Source organism: Panthera pardus, unplaced genomic scaffold (assembly GCF_024362965.1).
Source record: "Panthera pardus isolate Hobbes unplaced genomic scaffold, ASM2436296v1 HiC_scaffold_9, whole genome shotgun sequence".
NCBI lineage: Eukaryota > Metazoa > Chordata > Mammalia > Carnivora > Felidae > Panthera > Panthera pardus.
Window position 1 is genome coordinate 2,192,900 of NW_026527024.1, and position 24,142 is coordinate 2,217,041.

Below are 24,142 nucleotides of genomic sequence, written 5' to 3' on the forward strand. Positions count from 1 at the left end.
CAGGGGAGGGGCAGAGAGAGAGGGAGACACAGAATCGGAAGCAGGCTCTGGGCTCTGAGCCGTCAGCCCAGAGCCCGACGCGGGGCTCGAACTCACGGACCGTGAGATCAGGACCTGAGCCGAAGTCGGACGCTTCACCGACCGAGCCACCCGGGCGCCCCACACCTCCCCTTTTCAAATGACCACAGTGTGCGGGAGCAGTTCACCCTTTATTAACGTTAGGTCCTGGGTCACTTGGAGCTGGTGTACTTGGTGACCGCCTTGGTGCCCTCGGACACGGCGTGCTTGGCCAGCTCCCCGGGCAGCAGCAGGCGCACGGCTGTCTGGACTTCCCGGGAGGTCAGTGTGGTTCGGCCCGAGTACTGGGCCAGCCGGGCAGCCTCGCCAGCCAGCCGTTCAAACACATCGTTCACAAACGAATTCATGATGCTCATGGCCTTGGAAGAGATGCCAATGTCAGGGTGTACCTGGGGAAGCAGCAAGACCGTTCTGTTAGCGAGGAGGCTCCGCCCGACCCCGCCAGCCCCAGCCCCGAGTTCGGGACTGCAGGAAGCTGGAGGCAGGACCGCGAGGCTGCCTCACCAGCCTCTTGCCAGAGGCCAAGCCCGGGAGGTAGGGATTTGGTTTTTTACTACCACATCCGAGTGAAAAGTTTTTCCCACCGGTAGGACGTAATGCGATTAAGGTCCTCGTATGAGCACATGGGAGCATCAGTCTTTGACAAATGGGATCAGTTACACAGCATTTTGCTTTTCTCATTTAATGCGTTTGCATAGTGTTACTCCTCGAGGTGACGTTCCCAGGGGTGAGACAGACTGCCGCCGGGCCCAAGGGTTTACGCGCCTCACTTGGCGGACTGTCACATTACATTCCAGAGGACGCACTCATGTGACGCAGCCTCAGCACCAGACTAGGAGTTAGGACACCAGGGTTCTGCGGCCGGACGGTGAATCACCGGAGGACCTCAGATTAAGGCACTCTCCTCTGGGCCTCAGTTTCCTCCTCTGTCACACCAGCTTTTGAGCTAGATGATCTCCAGTCAAACCGGCGGTAGGGGCCCGATAACAACCCTGACGTGTGACCAGGCAGACAGCAAGTGTTTCCCTGGGAGGTGGGAGAGACGAGACGAGCGGCGACGTCCATCAAGCCGATGGTGGACACGGAAGCGGAACGCAGGCTCTCGCCGCCGCCACTGGTTGCCACGGACAGCACGGGATCGGAGCCTAAGCCCCTTGTGTCGTCATCACATCGTTTTCCCCTTGGGGCTGAGGGGCGTAACAGTTAAGTTTCACAGGAGCGAGGGTAACTCACTCGGCAGCTCTCCTTCGCGCGTGCAATCCAGGGCCAACACTTGTTTCTGAGCCCCAAGGTCGGCTGAGCCGCAGGGCTCCCGGACGCTCCCAGCCCCACTTCCTTCAGGGTGCCAGAGTCTGTCCTCCGCTGCCGCCCCTTTGGCCAGCACACGCCACTGTTGGTCCCACCCCCCCCCCCCCCAACCTGGCCCCACAAAAGCATTCCCAGAGACCCGGGGCGTCAGGTCACCGAAACTGCTAACGGGATCTAGATTCTAGGACCTGCTCGGACAAAGCAGTGAGACTCGGGCGGGTCGGGGAGGCTCAGGGCAGGCAAGACCGCTGTGCTGCCTGCTCCTGGCCCCGCTGAGTGGGCCAGAGGCTTCGAGACCAGGGTGCCTCGTGTCCTAGACACACTGTTGTTGGGTGCCCACTGATGCCCCCCAAATACCCGTCAGTGTGCAAATGCCAGGAGTGGGTGCTTCTCCTGGGTGCTCTGGTAGGCCGCATGAACAGACAGCATTCGGAGCACCTGGGGGTTAAGAGGCGCGACCGGCGGGAAGTACGCGAGGGGCCTGCTCAGGGCCGGGGGGCCTGACTGCTGCTGCTGTCAGGTCATGGGGCTCAGTCAGTGCTTTGCGCCTTTACGGACCTTAGTTCCTCATCTGTACAGTAGGCCGGTCCCTCAGCCCCTCGGTGACCGAGTGCTGTGGGGCTGGAAGGCCTTGCCCGAGACCTCAGCTCGCACGCACCGCTCCCTGCTCCCGGCCACCACCGACTAGCGCCTCTGGTTTGTACCATGATGCGTCCGGCACGTGATCGTCCTTCAGCTCCACACTTTCGTACGGTCTTGCCTTTTACTTACGTCCCTCCTGACGCTCCGCAGAAGCGTTTGGTCCGTCCAGAGCCCCGTAAGCTTCCGGATTGTGGCGGCGTGCTTTAAGTGTCTCTGGCACATCACAGGTGCACGACAGATACTGGGAGGCTGTGGGGACCTCTGAGATCGAGTGCGGCCACTTCACAAGGGGCACGGTGTGCCTGAGGCCCCTCCCCTCAGTGCCGGGGGGAAACGGAGTACGACTCTGTCCGGTCGTACTCTGCACACACACGCGCGCGTGCGAGCTCCCCACTCTCACCTGCTTTAGCACCTTGTAGATGTACATCGAGTAGGTCTCCTTGCGCCGGCTGCGCTTTTTGGACTTCTTGTCGCCAGAACTACGGCCCCTCCGGCCCCCCGACGGCTGCTGCTGTCCATGCTCTGCGCTCATCCTCCTGCCCTTCCTAACAGCCGCCTCCTGCTCCTTGGGGGACTTTTATGGGGTCAGCTGCCCACCAGGTGGGGCTGGGGGCCAGCACCTGGGGTGGAGGGGGTGGGCGGGGAGGAGCTTGGCCCATCCCCATCCAGAACATGCTCTGGGTTAATCTTGAAGGAGACTGATAGCTCCCGGCTCTCCCCCAAGTGATTTCCTGTCTCTGAATAAGAAGCCCTCCCACCCCCCACCGTCTCCTCCCCCACCTGATCATCTCCCAGTGTATTACACACTTGTTAAGAGTTCACACACCACCAGACCACGCCATGAGATCACTCTGCAACCACTGTGCTCGGCTGACTCGAAATGCAGGGGAGTGGCAGGAGGAACACAGGGCACCCCACCACCCCGCTGCCCCCAGAGCCCTGCAACACAGCCAAAGAGGCCAGAGTGACTCGCATGAAACAGAGAAGGGAAGGACTAAAGAGGGGGTGTAGGGACAGAGCTCAGAAAAGAAAAACGAGTGAGGGCCGTAGGAGCCGAAGGGCTGCACGGAAGGAGTGGGGATTTGAAGCTGGTCTTGTAGGGTGGGCACAGTTTAAGTGGGGAGAACTGGTCCCCAGAAAGACAAAGCAGGGTGGAATCAATGCGTGCTGAGTACAGTGAGGCTTGGAAGGCAGGCAGAAATGGAGCAGAACCCGAGCCCGGACCAGATGTGGGCAGCAGGGAACCACAGGCTGGGAGGGCCCGGCAGGGAGCGGGTGGGGTGGACTGGAGGAGCCAGAGCCGAGAAACGCTGTCTGCTCTCCATAAAGCAGGTGATGTGGGCTCCCTGTGGAGGTTTGCTGCAAAGGGAAGAAAAAGGCGGCTGTTAAACGGAGGAGTTCTCGCTTTGCCCCTATGTGTGAACAGTGTTTCAGGTCCTTAAGAGAACTTGTGATTACAGAAACCTGGTGCGACATGAGAACCACAGGCCGGGAGGGAAAGAGGGTTTTCCCAATCAAGAGGAGGTGGGGCAGAGCAGCAAAGACGAGCATCACCTGTCAGCGGGCGAGAGAGCAAGCCTGAGCGGCGCCCACCTCCCCAACCTCACCTCTTCACCTACCTCCCAACATCCGGCTGCCTCTTGCACGCTAAGGTTTAAGAGGACCGGAGGGCAATTCATAATCCGCAACAAAGCACTACTTTTAGGCCTTGGTAGAGAGATCGTATACAGTGGGCTTTTTAAGCATCCTCCAAGTTTTTGAAACTTTGGCTTGCTTTTTTTTGGGGGGAGGGCGGGGGAGAGACAACCTGTAGCCTATTTCGATTCCTCCACTTCTGAAGCCTCAGCACCTCAAGGCTACGGTGGAGACCAAGGGATTTCAAGGGGAGTTCCTGCCAACATACCCGGGCGCTCCCTTGGCCGAAGAAGCGGAAGCTCTCACCTCCGTTCCCCTCATTCCAGCAGCTCATTCTTGAGGCCATCCTCCCCGCTACCCAAGTCTCTGGACACTCAGGGCAGACAGACTTAGGCTATTTTGCTCCGGGTCCCACGAGAGGCACGAAGCCACAAAGCCAGGCTCAGGGCTGGAGGGCAGAGGAGGAGTCCTAGCCTCACCCCGGCCTCGGCCGTCCAGGGCTCAGCTGCAGCTTCTCAAGTCACGTTCACTCTTACTGTCCCTTTTCCCCGGGGACGCTCTTGGACTTCAGGGCCACCTGAGGTCCTATTCACCTTTCAAGTTCGAGTACCAATCCTGCCTTTCCGGACTCACAAGAACTTCCCTCCCTTCCGAACCCTTCTGTGTTTCCCAACAAGTCACAATTGAGCCTCTGATTTATGCCCGGTCTCATTCGCTAGTCATCGTTGGCTTCCCATTAGATCGTGAGCTCCTTGGGGGTTTGGACACCACCTGGGACTTTGTTTTGGGTGGACCGTCTCAGATGTACTGTAATGAGCACTGAAAAGTCACGGCTGTGTATGTTTCCCCACAGGGCCGGCCGCTGAGGCCTCAGAGGTGATGAAGCCACACCAGTAATAAGGGGCACTGGTGTCCCTGGTGAACAAGGGCTGTGGATGCTTGTCAAGTTCAGACAGACCACGCAGTGCTCTGGGTTGGAAGTAAATTAGATCATGCTAACAAAAATTAAGGCTGAGAATAGGCAAAATAACAAAACTTCCTCATCCCACCCAAGAACGGTGGCTCACGACCCGTGTGAGATGCAGACTCCCGTTTCATCTCTCTCACCCACCAGATGGCATCAGTAGGGCAGCGCCCGGGGATCTGCAGTTTAACAAGCACCCCCACCCCCACCCCCGCTGCCCCAAGTGCTGTGGTAGAGGCTGCAGCAGGGGAGCCTCCGACCACCCTGAAAAACACATTCCAGGAGAGTGGTTCTCAAAGTTCGGCCCCCAGACAAGCAGCATCAACAGCTCCTGGAAGCATGTTGGAAATGTTTTACTTCCTGGTCTCACCCCAGACCTACTGAATCAGAAACCCTGAGGCAAGACCCGGTGACCTGTGATACCAAATGAGTCTTCCAGGTGGTTCTGATGTGTGTGTCGTGAGGCAATGGCCTAAGAAAAGGCAGAATTTCAATCAAAGGAAGGAGAGAGTTACTCCAGCCCTGCTTGCGTCCATTCCGCCAATTTCCACCCAAGCTCCTGCTGAGGGGATGTGAGTATTGGCGCTGAGGGGAAGAGGGAAGCGAAGGGCCCAGAGACCAGAAAAGGAAGGTAGGGACCATGGCTTCTTCTTTCTTTATTGGACACTTGGTAGATGTCACGCAGGTCTAAAAGTTACACTGTTAAATAATTATTTAAAAACCGACCAGGACTAAAGCCCTGGTCCACAGCTCCAAACCAGAAGCGGAAAGGAATGGGGGCGGTGGGCTGGGGGGTATTCCTCCAACATCACCAGAACCCAGAAAACGAGGACCCTAAGCTCTTTCACAGGCCAACCCAGGATGTGGGCCCTTGGGCTAACCCTCAGGTGCCTCTGGCTGCATCACCATCAGGTCAGTAACCAGCAAGGAGCTGGCAGAACAGCCAGCCGAGTCCAGACATGGACAAAAGTAACTGCAAGGACAGGAAACGGACAGGTACTGTCCAGCTGTAGATAAGATCACAGAGTGCAGCTAAGGCAGGTGGGGACAGGGGAGGGGCTGGGGAGCGGTATTGCAGCAATGCAGGAGTGTGGCCCCAGAGGCCCAGCCCAGCCCGGGCAGGGGCTCACACATTGTGGGTCCTCCTGGTGAGCTGGGGCTCCTCGCCCACCAGCTTGGACTTGAGGTGCTCCTTGTAGGCCAGGATGTCTCCAGGCCACTTGGTGATTGTCTGCTTCTCACAGACCCAGATTTCCTGTGCAACCTAGAAAGGAAATCTGAGGCTCAATCCTCCTGGCCAGCACTCTCCCCATCCCTGCCCAGAAGACCACTGTCAGAGGAATTCCAGGAAGAAACCTCCACCGCCCAGTCCCGTATGCGGCTCACAGTTCCACTGTCTCTCTGTTCTCTGGGATGCCTAACCCAGGGGTACCGTAACCAGCAGGTCTGGAGCCTTCCAAGCCACAACCTGCTCTGTCTCCTGATTTCCAGCTCCCCGGCAGGGCCTAGAACTGTTTAGAGGCCTCGCCCGCAGCTTCCTGTTCTCTATCCCATCTTTCCCAAAGCTTCAGAGAAATGACCAGCAGCCTTTCCACCAATGACGGGTGGTAGCCCTCTAGTCCAAATCCTCCTTAGTATAATACTACTTCCATGCTGAAGAATCTTGAGACAGTAGTAAAAGCACCCTATCCTCTACCCAACTCCCTCGCCAATTCTGGCTAACATTGCCAAATGCCAAGTAGGCTGATATCTCCAAACAACTACTGAAAAAATGAAAGTTTTCCATTAAGGCTTTCTCAGTTTTTCAAAGAGCCATAAAATCTGGTCCTCATCACCCTGTCTACACCCTGAGCCCTTTTCCCAAATCCAATAAACACATATTAAGTGCCCTCCACATGCCATGACTGTGTCCTACCCAACCTTCTCCTGGCCGCCCTCCTCTCTGATTTCCACTCCAGCCAGGGGCCTCACCTGCTGAATGAGTCTGAAATCATGGCTGACCAGCATCATACCACCCTCAAACTCGTTGATGGCATCGGCCAGGGCGTCGATGGTCTCAATGTCCAGGTGATTAGTGGGCTCATCCAGGAAGAGCATGTGGGGGTTCTGCCAGGCCAGCCAGGCCAGACACACTCGGCACTTCTGGCCATCAGACAGGTTCCGGATTGGGCTCACCTGCGTGGAACCGCGACATTTACACAACCTGGTGTTACTCCCACCACACAGCATGACTCACTTTCCCCCGCTGCTTCTCCATTAATACTGCCACAATTCTACAAAAAGGAAGACCCAAGATCACAGTGAGATGGTACCAGTCTCTCAAGGCCTGTAAGGGATAAATGCGGAAGCCGGAAGCGCTTGCTACTCAGGCCACACCTCTCGCTCTCCCTTGGCACTTAAATCGTAACTAAGTGGAACAATGTGGTGGACCCTCAATCGAGATCTGAGTCCAGGAACTCGTTTTCTAGGTTTCAATTTCCCTCCCCCTCAAGCATTCTGGTTTATCTTGCTAGTCTGGGGCGAAGGCATGTCAGAGACTGGGATGCTATCCTGCCCCTTCCTCATAATGAGACCTGAATACTCCAATACGTACACCTAGGCCAAAGGAAAGCTAGCGGGTTCTTTCAGACGCTAGAATCAAAGGAAGAGACTTTTCAGTAGAACACCTGAATCTCAATCTCAGGGTTGGGAGTTCAAGCTCCACATTGGGCATGGAGCCTACTTTAAAAAAAAAAAGAAAGAGACTTTTGGGACAGCTCCCGAACTTGGGTCGCCAGGGCAGTGCACCCTGGCCGTGTAGCCACAATCTCCCAGTTATCTGGCGCTGTTCCCCCACATCCCCCTCTGCTGACCTGCTGCTTCCCAGTGAGACCGTATCGTCCGATGATCTTCCTCATTTCTTCCTTCTCCTTGATCTCTGGGTAGCACTTCATCATGTACTCCAAAGGTGAGAGGTCTAAGTCCAGCTGCTCTTGTAAATGCTACAGGAAAAAAGGAATCCACTCAGATGTGACTGGTGTCCCACTTCAAAAGGAACCTCGCCGGGTTAACTGCTGAGTAACTCTCCACCTCTACCCAGGCACCTATTCAAGATTCCAGGAGAAGCAGGCAAAAGCTGACTTGGTCACATGCAGCCCCCTTTCCACACCCTGGGCATCTCCCCGGACCCCAAGGCCTGTACCTGATGGTAACGCCCTATCTTGACATGAGAGTGTTTTCGGATCATCCCGTCTGTGGGTAGTAGCTAGAAAGAAGAGAGTATTAGGTGGAAAGATAAGCACACAGAAAGAGAAACTCGTGAGAAGCAGACACAGAGTAGGGAAATAAACATATGTTCACTGAACAAGCTCAGAACTTCCAAATAGAATCTACATCACTACCTCATAGACTGCTATTCTGGCCACTCTAAAAATATTTAGGAAGATATACTGAAACAGATGTTCTCAAGAGAGGCAAAGATACATACAACACAGTCTACTTAGTAGTTAAAGGTCTACTACAGAAGGTACCACCAGTAAAACAAAGGACTCGTATATATGTACAACATGGGTTTTCTAAAACAAAAACACAGCTCTCAATGCAGATTCCCTCGAGATGCTCTAGCTGAAAACAGAAAAATGTTGAGGCACATGCATGTAGTCTCTCTCTCTCTCTCTCTCTCTCTCACACACACACACACACACACACACAAACACACTCCCCTCCTTCCCTCTCTTTGAGAAAACCGCTCCAAATCTCAGCACCACCAATACAACATCCCCCACCCCGGAAGCTGACTCACTCCCCACCAGGGCACTCAGGCGCCTTGAGGGCCTCCGAGAAGCCCCTCACACCTTCCCTCCTCAGACACAGTAAGCACCTACTCTTGGAAGTCCCATGCCCCAGCCTGGCACCATACCTCTCCGGTTAGCAGCTTCAGAAGAGTTGATTTCCCTGCCCCATTGGGCCCCACCAGAGCCACTCGTGTATCGAGATCGATTCCAAATTCTAGATTGTTGTAGATGCAGGGCTGAGTGGATGAGAGAGATGAATATGAGGTTAGGTTACCAATCAATCAATCTGGCTGGCAGATTAGCCCTGTCATGTCCCCCATCGCCACCGGAGTAGGCAGGAGTATGGAGGAGGGAGGAAGCTCCCAGAGCAGACCGCAACCCACTGCCTCCACCCGCCATCTCAGCTGAGCAGTTTTCCAAGTACTTGAAGAGGGGCCACTCAAGTCCCTGGATGAGGCACCTAAGCTGCTATGCCTGAAAAATCCCGTGCACCACATGGGTTAGCAGGTGTGTTGAGCAAAGAACCGGAGACTCTCCCAACCTGCTGACGCTTATCTTGTAAAATGTGTCCCAGCCTCCCAACCACCCGGGAGGACTCACCCCGTCTTTTGTATACTTGAAGCTCACGTTCTGCACCATGATGACAGGTGGAGGAATCTTGCCACACGGTGGGAAATAAAATGACAGGGTCTAGGAGAAGGAGAGGGCATTTTCCGGTTAGATCATGTCTCCTCCGCCTCACCTCGGGCACACTCCACTCGCTCGGACCCCACCTTGTCACTCACGACCCTTTCTGTCAGTCCTGATGCCATCATTTTCTGTAGCGTTTTCTCCTTGCTCTGGGCTTGCCGGGCCAGCTTGGCGCTGCCATGACCAAACCTAGCGATGTAGTTCTGAAAGAGACCAGAAAGGAGGCTCGGAGCAGGGGCAGGTATCAAGCAATTCTCCTTAAATGCGGGGTAGATACCGACGACAATGTCTTCCTGACACCCGGCACCCCGAACTCCCCACGTACTGTCCCCCAACGCTCCACGAGAACGTGAGCTCATCTACAACTGCCCTACCTTCATGTGTGCGATCTGATCTTGCTCCCAGTGAAACCTCTTCATCTGGTTCTCTTCCAACTCCAGCCGTGTCTTCACATACTGATCATAATTACCCTGAAGAGAGATATGCCAGGTAAGGCAGGCAGTTTTAGCCTCGGTCCCGGGTTCTCAGGGTTTAGGGGGATGCGAGATGGCATCGGACTTGGCCCTGGCTAGAAGACTGTGCAGTAGGGAAAGAGGAAGGACGTTGGCAAAGTAAACCCTAACCTAGAACCTGAAGTCTTTCCATTTGTGTGCCTCTCACTCTTAGCTTAGCCGGAGCGGGGCTCCAGATCAAATCCTCAGGTTAGCCGTAAAGACACCCACAGCACCAGCAGTAGCCCTGACCACAAGCGTCATACGGACATCATGAGGCTCACAGCCTTCCAAGAGGACCTCCTACTACTCCCCACCCTTAGAGGCTCAAGCCCCATGCAAGCTACAGAAACTGCGCCCAGGAAGGAAGACAGCAGACCAATCAGATTTAGGCCCTAGCAAATGCTGCACAATTGGACTGCCATGGTTTCTATCTGCAAAGAACTGGACTCAACCTAAATATTCATCAGAAAGGGTCTGACGAATAAAGGAGTGGATAGCTACACAATGAAATATTATGCAATTACTGAAAAGCATGAGGTGGATCTATAACTATTCATATGAAAAGCAGCGCAAGATATATTAAAATGTAAAAGCAACCTACAGAAGAGAGTGATTATTAACATTACAGCTGTGATGTGTATACACAAAATTTTCTACAAATCCGTGCAAGTACACGTAAAATCTCTGGAAGACTATATGAGAAATTATTAATACTCCCACAGTGAGTATAACTATGAATGAAAAGGACTCCTATTTTTTCTTTTTTTTAAATACGGATGATGAAAAGGCAAGGCAGACAAGTGGGCTGTTGAGATCCGGACTCCCAGTCTTCACGGAAAGAGAGGTAAATGGGCTGTCACAAAGCAGAGTTAAGCAGTCATTCAAGAAGGCGGGCATCGGCAGGGCCTGCCTGGGCACCATGCAAAGTCAACCTCTTTACCATAAGGCACACACGTCACGTACACAGGCTGCCAATCAATGGCCTACAACCTGAGAGCAACTACTTTGAGACTAAAATAGAACAAGCGGCAGGACTCCTTGTCCACATCTTTTTATAGCAATAGGTAGAAAAGGGCTGCTAAGTCTGTTTTGTTTTTTTTAAAGGAGACCTTCAAGGAACTGGTAAGCGCTGAGGTTGCTGTGCAGACGCTGGGGCCTACTCACCGTGTAATACTTCAGTTTCTTGTTGTGCATGTGAATGATGTTGGTGCAGACACCATTCAGAAAGTCCTGGGAATGGGAGACGAGGACCAGGATGCGCTTAAAACTGCAAAGCCAGAGAACCAGTCAGGGAGGTGCTCCAAACTGTGACGGTCCACAGCCGGGGAGCTGAGAGGCCCAGAAAACCTTCATCCTTTCCCATCCTGAGCACCCGTTAGATTTAGCGGCCAATTCCCGGCTCTCAGCAACCACCTAGGCCACCAGTGCACCATCTACCTGGAACGACACCTTGACCCCTTTCAGTCTGAGTTTTCTCCATCTTCCGTTCTAATTTTCAGCAGAATGGAGATGGCAGCTTAACAACGATGGTACAAACAAGCATATGTACACAAACATATCCATAAATGTATGTAACACCGTGGGTGGGAAGAACTGGAACAGGCGCGATAAAAATCACTGTGCTCCCCTTTTTGAAAGAAGGTACCAGTCACTGCAGGGACCGCTAAAAGCCTTCCCTCAGAGTCGGTACAGTATTCCGGGTTATTCAGTGCCGCAGCCATACAAGGACCATTGCCACATCAGCTAGGTTTCCTTTGCTACTGCACCATGATCTTAAGTGGGAATCCTTTCTTTATATGGCGCATATAAATACGGTTAAGAGAAAAACACAGTCTTTAATAAAGGTGTTGTATTTTAAACGGAAGAACCAGAAAGTCAAAACACTTCACACATTTCAGGCTAAAAAAAAGAACCAAACCAAATGGTCTCCCCGAAAGGTGCTTACTACTTTTTCAATCTGGCCTTCACCAGACCTCGCGTCAGTTCATTTTCTCATTGCTCTAGCATCACTGCGGTTTCCGGGCACCCACTCCCTTTAGACTGCCCAACTCCCCCTTCAGGACCTGCCCGTTCCCAACCCCATCCCTACCCCCTTACGTCTTTAATTCTTCTTCCAACCACACACAAGCATCGAGGTCCAGGTGGTTGGTGGGCTCGTCCAGCAGCAGCATGAAGGGCCGAATGAAGAGGGCTCTGAAGGACAGGAGAGGAGACAGAGCCCCTTCAGTCTAATGGGTGCTACACAGGAGGGGACTTGCCTGCTACCTGCAACCCTGGTCAGGCCTGGCTTGAGTCCTGAAACCAATTCTAGGTTCTACGCCTGAGAGGAAAGGGGAGAATGAGGAGAGAAACGAGAGTTGAAGAGCTGAGATGAAAGGGCAGAAAACAGGGCTGAGAAGCAGAGGGATGGTGCAGTTTGAAGATAAGGTTGTAAAAGTCCTTACGAGTCTGCAGGTCTTTCACGCTGAAGTTGGTGACCGTCAGGAAGACAAAAGGATAGAGGAGATAAACTGCTAAAGCAAAATAGCATCCAAGTTAAATCGATGGGGTTGCCAGCCTTTAGCAAGGAGGGCAAAAAATGTTCTTTTCTTAGATGGAATCTCAAGACAGGAGACGCAAGGGGACAGCACTCGTTCCCACATCTGCAGTCACCGCACTGCAGAGCTTTTTAGAAATAAAATTTCTGGGCACCCAATTCCAGTATTCCAACCACAGAGATATGAAGAAGAGGCTAGGAAATCTGTACCTCTGCAGCTCCCTAGATGAATGGAGGTGGCTAATCCTTGCACGTGGAACCACTGCTCTCGGCTCCAAAGCACACACAAGCAGCTTTGCTAAAGCAGCAAGTGTCACGAATTCACTTGGCAGAGAACAGTGGAGTGAGGGAACCACCTACTTAGCTGGGGACTTTCTGGGGGGACTACTGAGGGAATGATGGTCTATACAAACTCACTTTGAGTCCAGCTCACAGGGGGATAAGGAAAGATCGCTTAACAGCTGTCTAATATTTTCTCTTTATACAGCAACAATTAGAAGGACTGAAATACAAAAAAGGATAGGATGGGAGTCAGGAAGAAAGAAGAAATGGACCCAGTCTACCATTTTACCCAAGGCTGATCCCAGGATTCCCAAACACTGTGCCAGAGATCCAACAATGGTGACTTCAGCCAGGAGACTCGCGCCTTAGCCCACGCATACCACCCCTCCTTCACACTGCTGATGTCGTGTCTCGTCTGGCACTTACTGACCCCTGACCTCTGTTCTACACAGTTCCACTGGAGTGAGCATCCGACCCTGAAGGAAATGGGGAACTACAGAGGGTAGAGAAGGAGAAAGGAAGTCACCTGGCGAGGGCAACCCTCATTCTCCAGCCCCCACTGAAGTCTTTCAGCTTCTTGCGCTGCATGGCAGGCGTGAAACCCAGTCCGTGCAGGATCCGCGAAGCCCTCATCTCCGCCTTGTCGGCATCCAGCTCCTCCAGTCGCTCGTAGAGCTCCATGAGCTTCTCACACTCCGCTGTGGGCGGCACGTGGCTCGTGAGGCTCCCCGGGCCTTTCCTGGGAGGAAGCCCACCCCCCGACCCCCCGTCCCAAGTCGGGAGCCCTACCATCCTCGTGAGCCAGCCGCTCAGCCTCCCTCTCCAGCATGGCCCGCTCCGTGTCGACTTCCATGACACACTGCAAGGGTGTCTTGTCACTAGGGGGCATTTCCCGAGTCAGATGGTAGATGTCAATGTGCTCGGGGATGGGCACTTCCCGTTTCCCAATAGCAGAGAGCAGCATGGACTTTCCTGAGGAGGGCAAGCAGAGAGCGGGCAGAGGACACTCGGCGCGGTTCTGCCTGTCATTCCCCTGCATCAGCTCCTCCGCTCCAGCCAAACCACGACCTCGCCGTTTTGTGGAGCACCTTCCTTCCTCCCTTCCTTCCTTCCATTTGTTCAAATCCTACTACCAGTCACCCCCACCCCCCCGGGCTACCTTTCCGACCTTCCTGCAATTCTTGTCCCACCCCTCCTGCGTGAAGTCAGTTCGCCTACAGCGGCCTCGCACACCACCACTCCTGCCCCTCCCGCCCACTTCTCCAGCACCTGCTGTCTGTAACTGCTCACGTGTTACTTACCACACACTGCTCTGTACTGCTAGTTCCTTTTCCCCGGACATATGTGGTCTCCCACCCATACTGTAAACTCCTTGCTTTGCATATAGCTGGTGCTAAGTAAATACTTGCTGAGTGACAGACGAGCCAAGGAGAGACACCTCCCACCTCGCCTTCCAAGGGCCTCACCAATTCCATTTAAGCCAATGAGGCCATAACGACGGCCTGAGTTTAATTCCAGTTTGGTGTCACTGAGCAGCTCTTGACCGTGAAAGGTGAGGGAGAGGTTGATAATGTGGGCATCAGTACTGTTGGGGTGAGAGGCAAGGACACCGGTGACAGCGCGAGCAGCAGCTTTCTTCATCTCAAAGTCCTCTAGCTCCTTGGTCAGCAAATCCACTTCTGGAGACAGAAAAGAAGTTTGGGAATAAGACAGACCCTGCTCTCGCACTAAGTCACGTCCTACAGCATTCAGACAGTTCGGTCAGTAGAGAATCAGACTTTTAAACTCAGGGTCCAAAGGGGCGCCTGGGTGGCTCAGTCGGTTGAGCGCCGACTTCGGCTCAGGTCACGATCTCGCGGTCCGTGAGTTCGAGCCCCGCATCGGGCCCCTGTGCTGACAGCTCAGAGCCCGGAGCCTGTTTCAATTCTGTGTCTCCCTCTCTCTGACCCTCCCCCTTTCATGCTCTGTCTCTCCCTGTCTCAAAAATAAATAAACATTAAAAAAAAAAAAAAAAAAAAATTAAACTCAGGGTCCAGGGTTCAAGTCCCTGTTTGGGCATTTGTAGCTTTTGCCCCTTACTCAGATTACCAAATGTTGTCATATCAAGCCCGAAATGCTGAAAAAGGCATGCCCTGTAGGACCTGGTTCAAGATCGAGTGGAGGTGATTCACATGTTTCACAAGCTTTCAAGAGTGTACAGATCTGCCCTAACACCCTTCTTTCACGGACTACTTTTTACTTCACAACTTGTTCTTTTTTTTTTTTTTTTTTAACTTTTCTAAGACCAGCGGCAAAACAGACTTTATCTCTGTTTAGCTACCTATTGCTGAAATGTGTAAGCCAGGCCTAAAGAGAACATACAAAAAAAAATAGAAAATATTAGAAAACATTTTCTGGCACCTTTTCAGGTTTCCTAAGATCATGTCATTTTGGCATTTTCTTCCCATAAACACGACCAATTAAATCACAGCACAAAAGAGAAAAACATTGTGTCAAGGCAGGGCAATAACAAAACAAAATACCAGCTTTTTTAAGAAATGGAAATATACATACACAGGTAAATAACCCATAATAAGCAAAAGGCTCTATAGAATCACAACTTGCTCTTTTAATTCTAACCTCTCTTGTTTTTTTTTAAATGTTTATTTTTGAGAGAGATAGAGAGAGCACGAGTAGGGGAGGGCAGAGAGAGGGAGACAGAGGATCTGAAGTGGGCTCCACACTGACAACAGAGAGCCTGAGGTGGGGCTTGAACTCACAAATGCGGGATCACGACCTGAGACGAAGTCAGTTGCTCAACCAACTGAGCCACTTAGGGGCCCACTTCTCTTGTTCTTAAATGACATAAATGCATGAGGGGAATGGCTAGAACTCTCAATGTGTTAATGAATTAGTCCTAAAACCTAAAAGCAGACACTACAGAAGTACCATTCTCTTATTCCATGACCTAGTGGAATTCCATACTCCAGATATACTTCTCAAAGTTTTTTACTTATTTGAGAGAGAGAAAGAGAAAGAGAAAGAGAAAGAGAGAGAGAAAGAGAAAGAGAGAGAGAGAGAGAGAGAGAGAGAGAGAGAGACAATGCACATGTGTGTGCAAGCAGGGAGGGGCAGAGAGGAAGAGAGAATCCCAAGCAGGATCCACGCTGTCAGTGCAGAGCCCGAGTTCAGAGCCAAATGTAGGGCTCGAATTCATGAACCATGAGATCATGACATAAGCTGAAATCAAGAGTCAGATGTTTAACCACCTGAGCCACCCAGGTGCCTCCAGACATACTTCTGAGCAGCACAGAAGGGACCAGTGTGAGAAAATGCACAAAGGGATCAACACAGGCAGAGCCACGGCTGGGAAAACCAGACGCTCCCAATTCTGGAGGGTTTAAGAGATGCAAACTGACCATGAGCTGTTGTGCCTTGGTGGTTTTTCAGGCATCACTACATCTTAAGCCTGGGAAGAACTATCACTATTAATGGCTAAAAATGTTGAGTTTACTCTGTGCTACACCATTGTTCTCCATCTATCTTAATCCTTACAACACGTAGGAGATATACACCGACAATCCCGCTTTTATAAGTGAAAAAGCCAAGTAACACAGCCAAGGTCGAAAAGGCTAGTTAGCGACAGAGCCAGAACTTGAACCAGGTGACCTTAACTATGTCACTATACCACCTTTCCATAAAGAAAAGTGCCCATAAAGCATTACTGAAAGTGGGACAGAAATGGGGGTGGAAGGAGTCCCGGTAAGCTTCTTCGAAAAGAGTAAGGCAATTTATGTACGTTTTAAGGAAGCAGTCAGAAACTACACATGAGTTTCCACTACTATGAGAATTTGCTGATTTTTAAAAATTTTAATGTTTATTCATTTTTTCGTGTGAATGTATTATCAAATTGGTTTCCATACAACACCTAGTGCTCATCCCAACAGGTGCCCTCCTCAGTGAATCTGCTGATTTTTTAGTCTTTGTTACCCTTACCTATGTTCCCTGAGTGACTTCACAGAATCCTTGGAATGAGAAGAGTGTGTGCTTGTCCACAGGAAAAATAAAGACAGGGTAGAGGGGTGAAGACAGCTGTCTCCCGGGGGAGAGCAACTCCACGGGAGAGGGTGTGTGGTGGTTAGTCACAGGTCATTCTCTGAATACCCCATCCCGTGGGGTGATTACGAGCTGGTGCTAAACCTGCTCTGCCTTCAAGGAGCCAACACTTGGGCAGGGGCTGCCCCACTAGACAGCTGGCGGGCACTCTGCCCGCAGCTCTGGGTACAGTGTTAGAAATAAGTGCTTGATGAGTACTTTTTGAATGGAGATCAAAGTTTTTGTTTTGACTCTCATGAAGGAATTTTCAGTCTCTTTTCTACACGGTTGAGTTACCAGACTTCCCACAACTCCGATTCTTGCCAATCCCTATTCCAGATGCTGAGAAGACAGAGTAGGAAGAAGTTTATGATCTAGATCCAGGAGTTGGTAAACTTTTTCGTGAAGGGCCAGATGCTAAATATTTTAGGGTTTATGAGCCAAGTGGCCAAATCAAGATCTGTGAAATGTAACCACTTTAAAAATGTAGAAAACCATTCTTAGCTTGGGGTTGGGATGGAGGTTAAAAAAAAAGGCCGGCCAGATTTGGCCAACAGCATGTTTTTATAAAGTTCTATTGAAACACTGCCACACTCATCATTTACACAGTGTCTAAGGCTGCTTTCACTACAATGGCAGAACTGAACAGCTGCAACAGAAACCATATAGCTCACGAAGCTACAAATATTTACTATCTGGATCTTTACAGAAAAAGTTTGCCGACCCCTAGTCTAGATCTCCATCTGCTCAGGCAAGAGGAAGATCAAAACTAAGGGAAAGCTAATATACCATTTTCTCTCGATCTCTTCAAGTTGACAGCATCTGTGACCTAAGTCATCTCCTAAGCTTCAGAAGAAGGAGACTTAAACAGACCTCATTTTCCTAGCCTACAGCATCCCAGAAAACACTTGTCACTTAAAGACAAATGAACAGCACTGAATAAATGGAAAAGGGATTTTGAAAGAAACTTCATCATGGAGAATATTGTAGACTTCACAAGAAGTCTCTTTCTACTTATTCCCCAACAAGAGGACCAGCTGAACTCCAGTGCCTGTCTTGACGAGTCTCACATTCTAAAGTAGGTTAATCTGTCAAAAGTCACTTTCTTTGATACACATCTCGATCTTTCCATACCTTACTACCTAAGGAAGACTGTGTGGCAATGGCAATCAGTAAAGGTTGGAGAACGGTAACCTGTAGCATCACGTAATCTCAAACTCAGGAGAGAGGACCCAGTCTTGGGAGAGGAAGCAGAAATGACACAGGTCCCTGGCAATAAGAAATGTTTTGAGGGGCACCTGGGTGGCTCAGTCGGTTGAGCATCTGACCCTTGATTTCGGCTCAGGTCATGATCCCAGGGTCGTGGGATCGAGCCCTACGTTGGGTTCTGTGCTGAACACGGAACCTACTTAAGATACTCTCTCCTCCCTTCGTCTGCCCCTCTCCTCCACTCATGCTAATAAAAAATTGAAAAATTGAAAGACAGAAAAAAGTTTTGAAAGGGCTGGAAAGAAAACAAAGGTCACATTTCAGAACAGTAGCTCCCTGAGGAAGCAAGGTGAAAAAAACCAAAGATCTATTACTGAGATGGGGATTCCACAGCTGGGTTCCCTGAAAAATCCCATTTTCCAAGGAGCAAAGAAAGGTAAACAAGATATTTGTGATGGGAACAGCGGACAATAGTCTCAAGAGGGAGTCACTTTGCTACCTTTCCGATTCAGCCAGAATAACTGATGACACACCTATAGAGCTGATGACAGACATTGCTTAACCGTGGTTCCTGAGGGCCTAGACAGGACCGAGCCTTTCTAAAATAGAGGTCACAACTCAGCCTGCTCATCCACACTCCCGTTATTCTCAACTTGGCAATCCTCCACTACTCCAGCCAGGAATAAAATTTCCCCATGGCCTGACCTTACTGAACCAGCTTTCTCCCATAATTCTTATTTTGGAGACAATTCCTACCACTCAGCTCTCTCTCAATCACTTTTAACTCCCCCCTTTCTGAATTCCTATCTGTTATGACTTGCATTAGTAATTCCGCTTTCCTCTTCAAACATTTACTTAGTATCTCAGTCTGCAAGGTTAGGCCTATCACCCAAGACGCATGGTCCCTGCACTCAAAAGGTAAACAATGTAAAGAAACACAAGAGACAACATAAAAAGTAACACCATTGAGACAGCATAGGGGTATAGTGAGTGGTACTACTTTAAAGGTCAGGTTTGATGGGGGAAAGGTTTTGCTATCCTGAGCTACCTAAGAAAAATGTCAAATGTAGCTACTCGCACAAAAATTGTGGTATTAGAACTTTAGTGAAAAGGGACAAAAATGTGACTAGTGAAGGGACGGTAACAGTCCGGATGGAGCGGGTCTGTTCAGGGAATCTTCAGGGGGACAGAAAAGGAGGCTGGGAACAGGCTGTCAAGGGCCTGGAAAATTCTGTATCACACTGCCATGTTTCCTTAGCTGGACCGTAAGTCAGCAGATGGTTCGTCCTGCGTCGGCATGGAGCACGGTGCCTAGCACTTGAGAGGTGCTCAATGAATATTTCCCCGAATACGAACAACAGGAGAGCATCTCTTTGCTAGGAAAACTCCATAAAACAGTTCCTAAGTTTCTCTCTTGGTACAGTCACTACCCCTGGAAGGACAGAGGTATAACGTGGCAAGGAACCTGGCGCACTGACCACCATGTGCAGAAACGCAGGAAACTGAGAAAAGGGCAAGGAAGTGACCCCCTGCTCCCAGGGCAGCGCCCGGAGCAGCAAGGCAGCACAACACCCATAGATGTGTCTGCCACTAGCTACGTGAGAACCTCGTGTCCCGTCTCCCTGATCAGTAACAAGAAGGCACCAGCTGCAACTCTAATTGGTTCGGTTCACTGTGAAAAGTTCTGCGGCACCAGACTTATCCTCCAGGGCCGCCAGCGTCAGGACTCTGGCTCGGGCTTGGGGATCCATCCATCCATCCATCCATCCATCCATCCATCCATCCATCCCAGGAGCCCACCTCTCCCTCCGTTCACCTGTGGTCTCTCGGCCATTGGCCTCGTTTTTCTCCTCAGCCACCTGTGGTTCTGTGACCGCGTCTCCGTTCTCTTCGTGGCCCTTCCTGGGCCGCTGTCGCGCTTTGGCAGCTTCCTTCTTCTTGGCTGCCTTCTTCTTGGCCAGGTCAGAGGGCATGGTGATGAGCCACAGGGGGGGTACGAAACTGTTCTTAGGGAGCCTGCAGGGAGGCAAACACCCCCAAAAGTCTCAACTTGCGACGGAATGCCTGGGCCCTGCCCCATCCCGCTCGGGAATTTTCCCATCGAGCCGCCGAGCGCCAGCTCCGCCCATGCCTCGCCGCTCCCCATTTTGCCAGGGTCTCCCAAGCCAATTCTGGTCCCCGGCCGCTCTTCTAATCTTAACATCTCTTCCCTCGGGCTCCGTCCACCAATCCCCACGGGCTGCCTCACTCTGGAAACGCTCCTCCTTTCACGGCCTCCAGTCAAGGACCAGGTTCTGCCCCCTCGGCAGAGATCCCCGTCTCCGGTTTCCCCACAACTTGGCGCTCCGCGCTCCAGCCGGCCGCCTCGCTTTGCCGGGCTTCCTCCTCCCGTCCGCCTCAGGCCTCCTCTCCGTCGTTCCCCCCTCCACACCACCCAGCCGTCGGGCCCAGCTTCTTCCCGGGACGCGCTCGGCTTCCCCTCGTGAGTCCCCTCAGGGTCTCCGCACTCACCATCCCCTGAACCTCCCCCGGCCCCCGCCCGTCAGCGTCTCTCCCTCGGCCCTTTCTTCTCCTTCGCAGCCTCCTCCATCTCGACCCCGTCCCTCCTCCTTCTCTGCTTCCCTCCCCCGCCTCACCGGCCAGCACCCTCCCCCCGGCGCCCCTTCCCCCAACTCACTGGGCCTCGCCGCTCGGCCTCTGTCGCAACAGAGCTGCTCCTTGGGCTCCTCCGCGTGCGGCCGGCTCACCAGCCAATCACGGCATCGCGCGGCTGTCGGCGCGCCGCCGCGCAGGATCCTGGGAAGTGTTGTTCTCCAGTCGCGGCGGCCGGGGGGGAGCCCCCTCCTCGAGAACTACCGCCTGTGGCAGGGGCCTCCCCGGCCCGCGTGATGTCATCAGGCGGCGCGAGGCCGGCGGGGGGAGGGGGAGCGGGACTAGTGTCCGGGAACCCGCAGCCAGCCTGCCCGCTTCGGGCCCTGGAAACTGCAACTCCCACACTGCTCCTCCGGCAAGGGGCTGGGCCTTCCAGGCTTTACCCCACCTCTCGAAAATCTGTCGAGCTCTGTGGAGGCACTGAGCTCTTAGGGCCGCACAGCCGGCTCAAACAGCAGGGCGACGGACTACACTTCCCAGCAGGCATCAGGCGGGAGTGGGTCGAAACAATGGGAGAGAAGAGGAGGGAGGTGGAGGGAGAAGGAGGAAGAGTGAAGCGGCTGGGAAGAGGCGGCCCGAATAGGAGGCGCATCACTACGAAGATGATGCGAAGAACAGAAATCCCTGAAAGAAAGGCGTCCTCGTTTTATGGAACTGACACCTTAGAGGCTGGTCTAGTGTTAGCCAAACTTTTAGAAGGTGCCGAACGTTCTTCCTGAACGTTGGCCGCTTAGCCTACACTCTCTAGAATTGTTAGATTCCCATCAAAGCCGTGTAAGTCCGGTGGTAAGAGCTCTGAAGTTTAAAAAAAAAAAAAAAAAAAAAGACCCATTTCCTGAGTTCAGCGGTATCATTGGTTAGACATGTAACCTTGCCCGTTAGTTTTCTTTTGAGTCTTACTGTTTAAAATCCCTCAGACTTCTCACCTACATTGTAACCCCCAAATTTGTAGCCTCAAATACAAGGGAGGCCCTTTGTGACTGACCCTGTTACTTCTCCAGGCTTCTGATCAGCGGTGCTTCACCATCAGTGACACAGCTGGAGGGAGGCAAAATGAAGCTTTCACTCCTTTCGAGCATATTCTCCAAATTGCCCTACCCGAGGTAAGAAACAAAAACAAAAACTCACTCCTCTCTCCAGAGAACTAGTTTTCCTCTTCAAACTTGATGCTTCAGTAGAATCTACTTGTATTTCAAGTAAGCCTTGCCATTTCATACCTTCATGCCTTTGAGCATAGCTTTTTCTACAAGACCCTCCACCAATTAAGTGCCCACTGGGTGTTAGGCTCAGAGCTAGATGCTGGAGTTGCAATGGAAACAAGTTATTCCCTGACCTCAGGGAGCTCACGATTAAGAAGGAACATTTAAAGAGTAAATGGGTGCCTCGGTGGCTCAGTTGGTTAAGCGTTGAGCTCTTGATTTTGGCTGAGGTCATGGTCTCGTAGTTTGTGAGATTGAGCCACATGTCTGGCTCTGTGTTGTCAGCACATAGCCTGCTTAGGATTCTCTCCCTCTGCCCCTCCCTGGTGCACGAGCTCTATCGCTCTCTCTCTCTCAAAATAAATATACGTTTAAAAAATATTTAAAGAGTAAACAGACCATGACATTCAGGTGATAAGTGCCATAAAAGAAGTGACTTATGCATGCTGTTCGAGTATGTAGGTGGGGCTCACTTGACATAGCATAACTAAGACCATGAATTCTGGGGCAGACTGCCTTCATTCAGACCTCTCCTCTATCATTTACAGTGTGTGACCTTGGGCAAAATACACCCTCCTCTGTAAAATAGGAATGATGATAGTACTTACTTCATACAGTTGTTAGATTAGAGTTTAATTTTTGTTAATTGGCTAATTATTACTTAGCTGGAGTTCTGCTAGCTGAACTCTGCTACTAGTAGAATCCTTACTTAAGTATGCACTAGATATTTATTTAATATATTTAACAAATATTAAACACCTACTATGGGCGAGAACATTGTTTTAGGTAAAGAATATAGACAATAGTTAACTGATTGCAAAGCCTTTCTTTATGAAGCAAAGAACTTATATATGGTTGTGGATCATATAAAATCACTCATCCAAGCACCTAGCCTCCTGGGAGCACTGTTGACCATATGCCTCCCTCTCCCAGCCTCATTAAAACACGTGTTTACAAGCAGGTTACAGGTTACAGAGAACTAACATTTATTATGCTCTTACATCTATGCTATCCCATTTAATCCCCCCCAATAAATTCTGAGGTGGGTATTATTACCATTTTGCAGATTAGAAATGAAAGCACAGAGCTGTTAATAAAACAACACTGCTGGTAGGAGACAGTACCAGGATTTAAGGCTGGAATCTTCTGGTCCCAGAAATTCAGCTTTGTAAAATGGCTTGGGCTGGCCAGAGAAAGACAAACTAGCTACTTCTCTGAAGCCACCTGCATAGCAACCAATCACATCCATGATTCCCCATTATCAACAGTTGCTGGGCAGAGTCTCCCCCGGCACAGCAAGAGTGGCTTAGAAAAATTATTGGCCACTTAGGAGGAGTTCTGCCATTCCCATGGAAGGGCTGGATCTCTTTCAGGGAACAGACCTGGGGATGGGTGGGGGGAAACTGGGAAAATGGGAGGGAGAGTCAGAGAGAGATGTGGGTAGAGAGGAGAAAAGAAGAACTGCCAAGTATGAAATATCACAGAAGGTCAGTGCTGGAAGCAAAAACATTTGGTCAGACTCTCTCTAAAATATGAAGAAAGAGGGGTACGTGCTGGCTCTGTTTATGGAATGTGCAACTCTTGATCTTGAGGTCATGAGTTCAAACTCCATATTGGGTGTAGAGCCTGCTTTAAAAAATTAAAAAATAAACTATGAAGAAACTGAGACCCAAGGAACGAAATATCTCATCCAGAACTACCTAGAAACTTAGTAACTGAGAAGGGTCTGGAACTATGTTGTTCAATGTGTTAGACAGTAGCCACATGTAGCTATGGAGCACTTGAAATGTGGCTAGTCCGGATTGAGATGTTCTATAAGTGGAAAATGATCATTAATTTCAAAGAGCATGCGTGGATACAAAGGAGGCAAGGATATGCAGTGGGGAAAAGACTGTCTCCAACAAATGGTGTTGGGAAAAGTGGAAAGCTACATAAAAAAAGGAGGAGGAGGAGGAGGGGGAGGAGAAGGACCACTTTCTTAAACTATACACAAAAATAAACTCAAAATGGGTTAAAGACCTAAATGTAAGACCTGAAACCATAAAATTCCTAGAAGAAAACATAGGCAGTAATCTCTTTGACATTAGCCACAGAAACATTTCTCTAGATAGGTCTCTTTCAGCAAGAGAAATAAAAAGCAAAACTAAACAATTGAGACTATACCAAAATAAAAAGATTCTGCACAGCAAAGGAAACCATAAACAAAACAAAAGACAACCCACCGAATGAGAGAAGATATTTGTAAATGATATATCCAATAAGGGGTTAGTATCCAAAATATATAAAGAACTTACAAAACTCAACACCAAAAAAAAACCCAAATCCAATTTTAAAAACGGGCAGAAGACACGAGCAGATATTTTCGCAAAGAAAATGGCCAGCGGACACATGAAAAGATGCTTAACATCGCTAATCATCAGGGAAATTCAAATCAAAACCACAATGCGATATCACCTCCCATTTGTCAGAATGCCTAAAATCAAAAGGATAAAAAACAACAAATGTTGGTGAGGATGTGGAGAAAAAGGGATCCTCATGCACTGCTGATGGCAATGCAAACTGGTGCAGCCACTCTGGAAAACAGTATGGAGGTTCCTCAAAACATT

General features: G+C 50.8%; 2 protein-coding genes across 3 annotated transcripts; both read right to left on the reverse strand.

Annotated features, from left to right (window-relative positions):
- Positions 1 to 196: 196 nt before the first annotated feature.
- LOC109252384 (histone H2B type 2-K1) lies at positions 197 to 2,775 on the reverse strand. Its single transcript, XM_019424806.2, has 2 exons — positions 2,429 to 2,775; positions 197 to 467 (listed from the first exon to the last, which is right to left on the reverse strand). Exons 1-2 carry the CDS (start codon positions 2,558 to 2,560, stop codon positions 231 to 233), a joined length of 369 nt encoding a protein of 122 aa, XP_019280351.1. The 5' UTR covers positions 2,561 to 2,775; the 3' UTR covers positions 197 to 230.
- A 2,484-nt stretch (positions 2,776 to 5,259) lies between these two features.
- Positions 5,260 to 20,494, reverse strand: ABCF2 (ATP binding cassette subfamily F member 2). 2 transcript variants are annotated; one of them, XM_019424804.2, is made up of 15 exons: positions 20,363 to 20,494; positions 19,502 to 19,701; positions 13,869 to 14,081; positions 13,192 to 13,374; positions 12,929 to 13,100; positions 11,682 to 11,777; positions 10,749 to 10,851; positions 9,465 to 9,560; positions 9,174 to 9,293; positions 9,001 to 9,090; positions 8,526 to 8,636; positions 7,809 to 7,871; positions 7,480 to 7,608; positions 6,599 to 6,802; positions 5,260 to 5,891 (listed from the first exon to the last, which is right to left on the reverse strand). In XM_019424804.2, exons 2-15 carry the CDS (start codon positions 19,656 to 19,658, stop codon positions 5,754 to 5,756), a joined length of 1,875 nt encoding a protein of 624 aa, XP_019280349.1. In that variant the 5' UTR covers positions 19,659 to 19,701; positions 20,363 to 20,494; the 3' UTR covers positions 5,260 to 5,753. The 2 variants fall into 2 exon arrangements, with proteins under 2 accessions (XP_019280349.1, XP_019280350.1); XM_019424805.2 differs by lacking the exon at positions 20,363 to 20,494 and adding an exon at positions 20,197 to 20,317.
- Between the last annotated feature and the right edge of the window lie 3,648 nt (positions 20,495 to 24,142).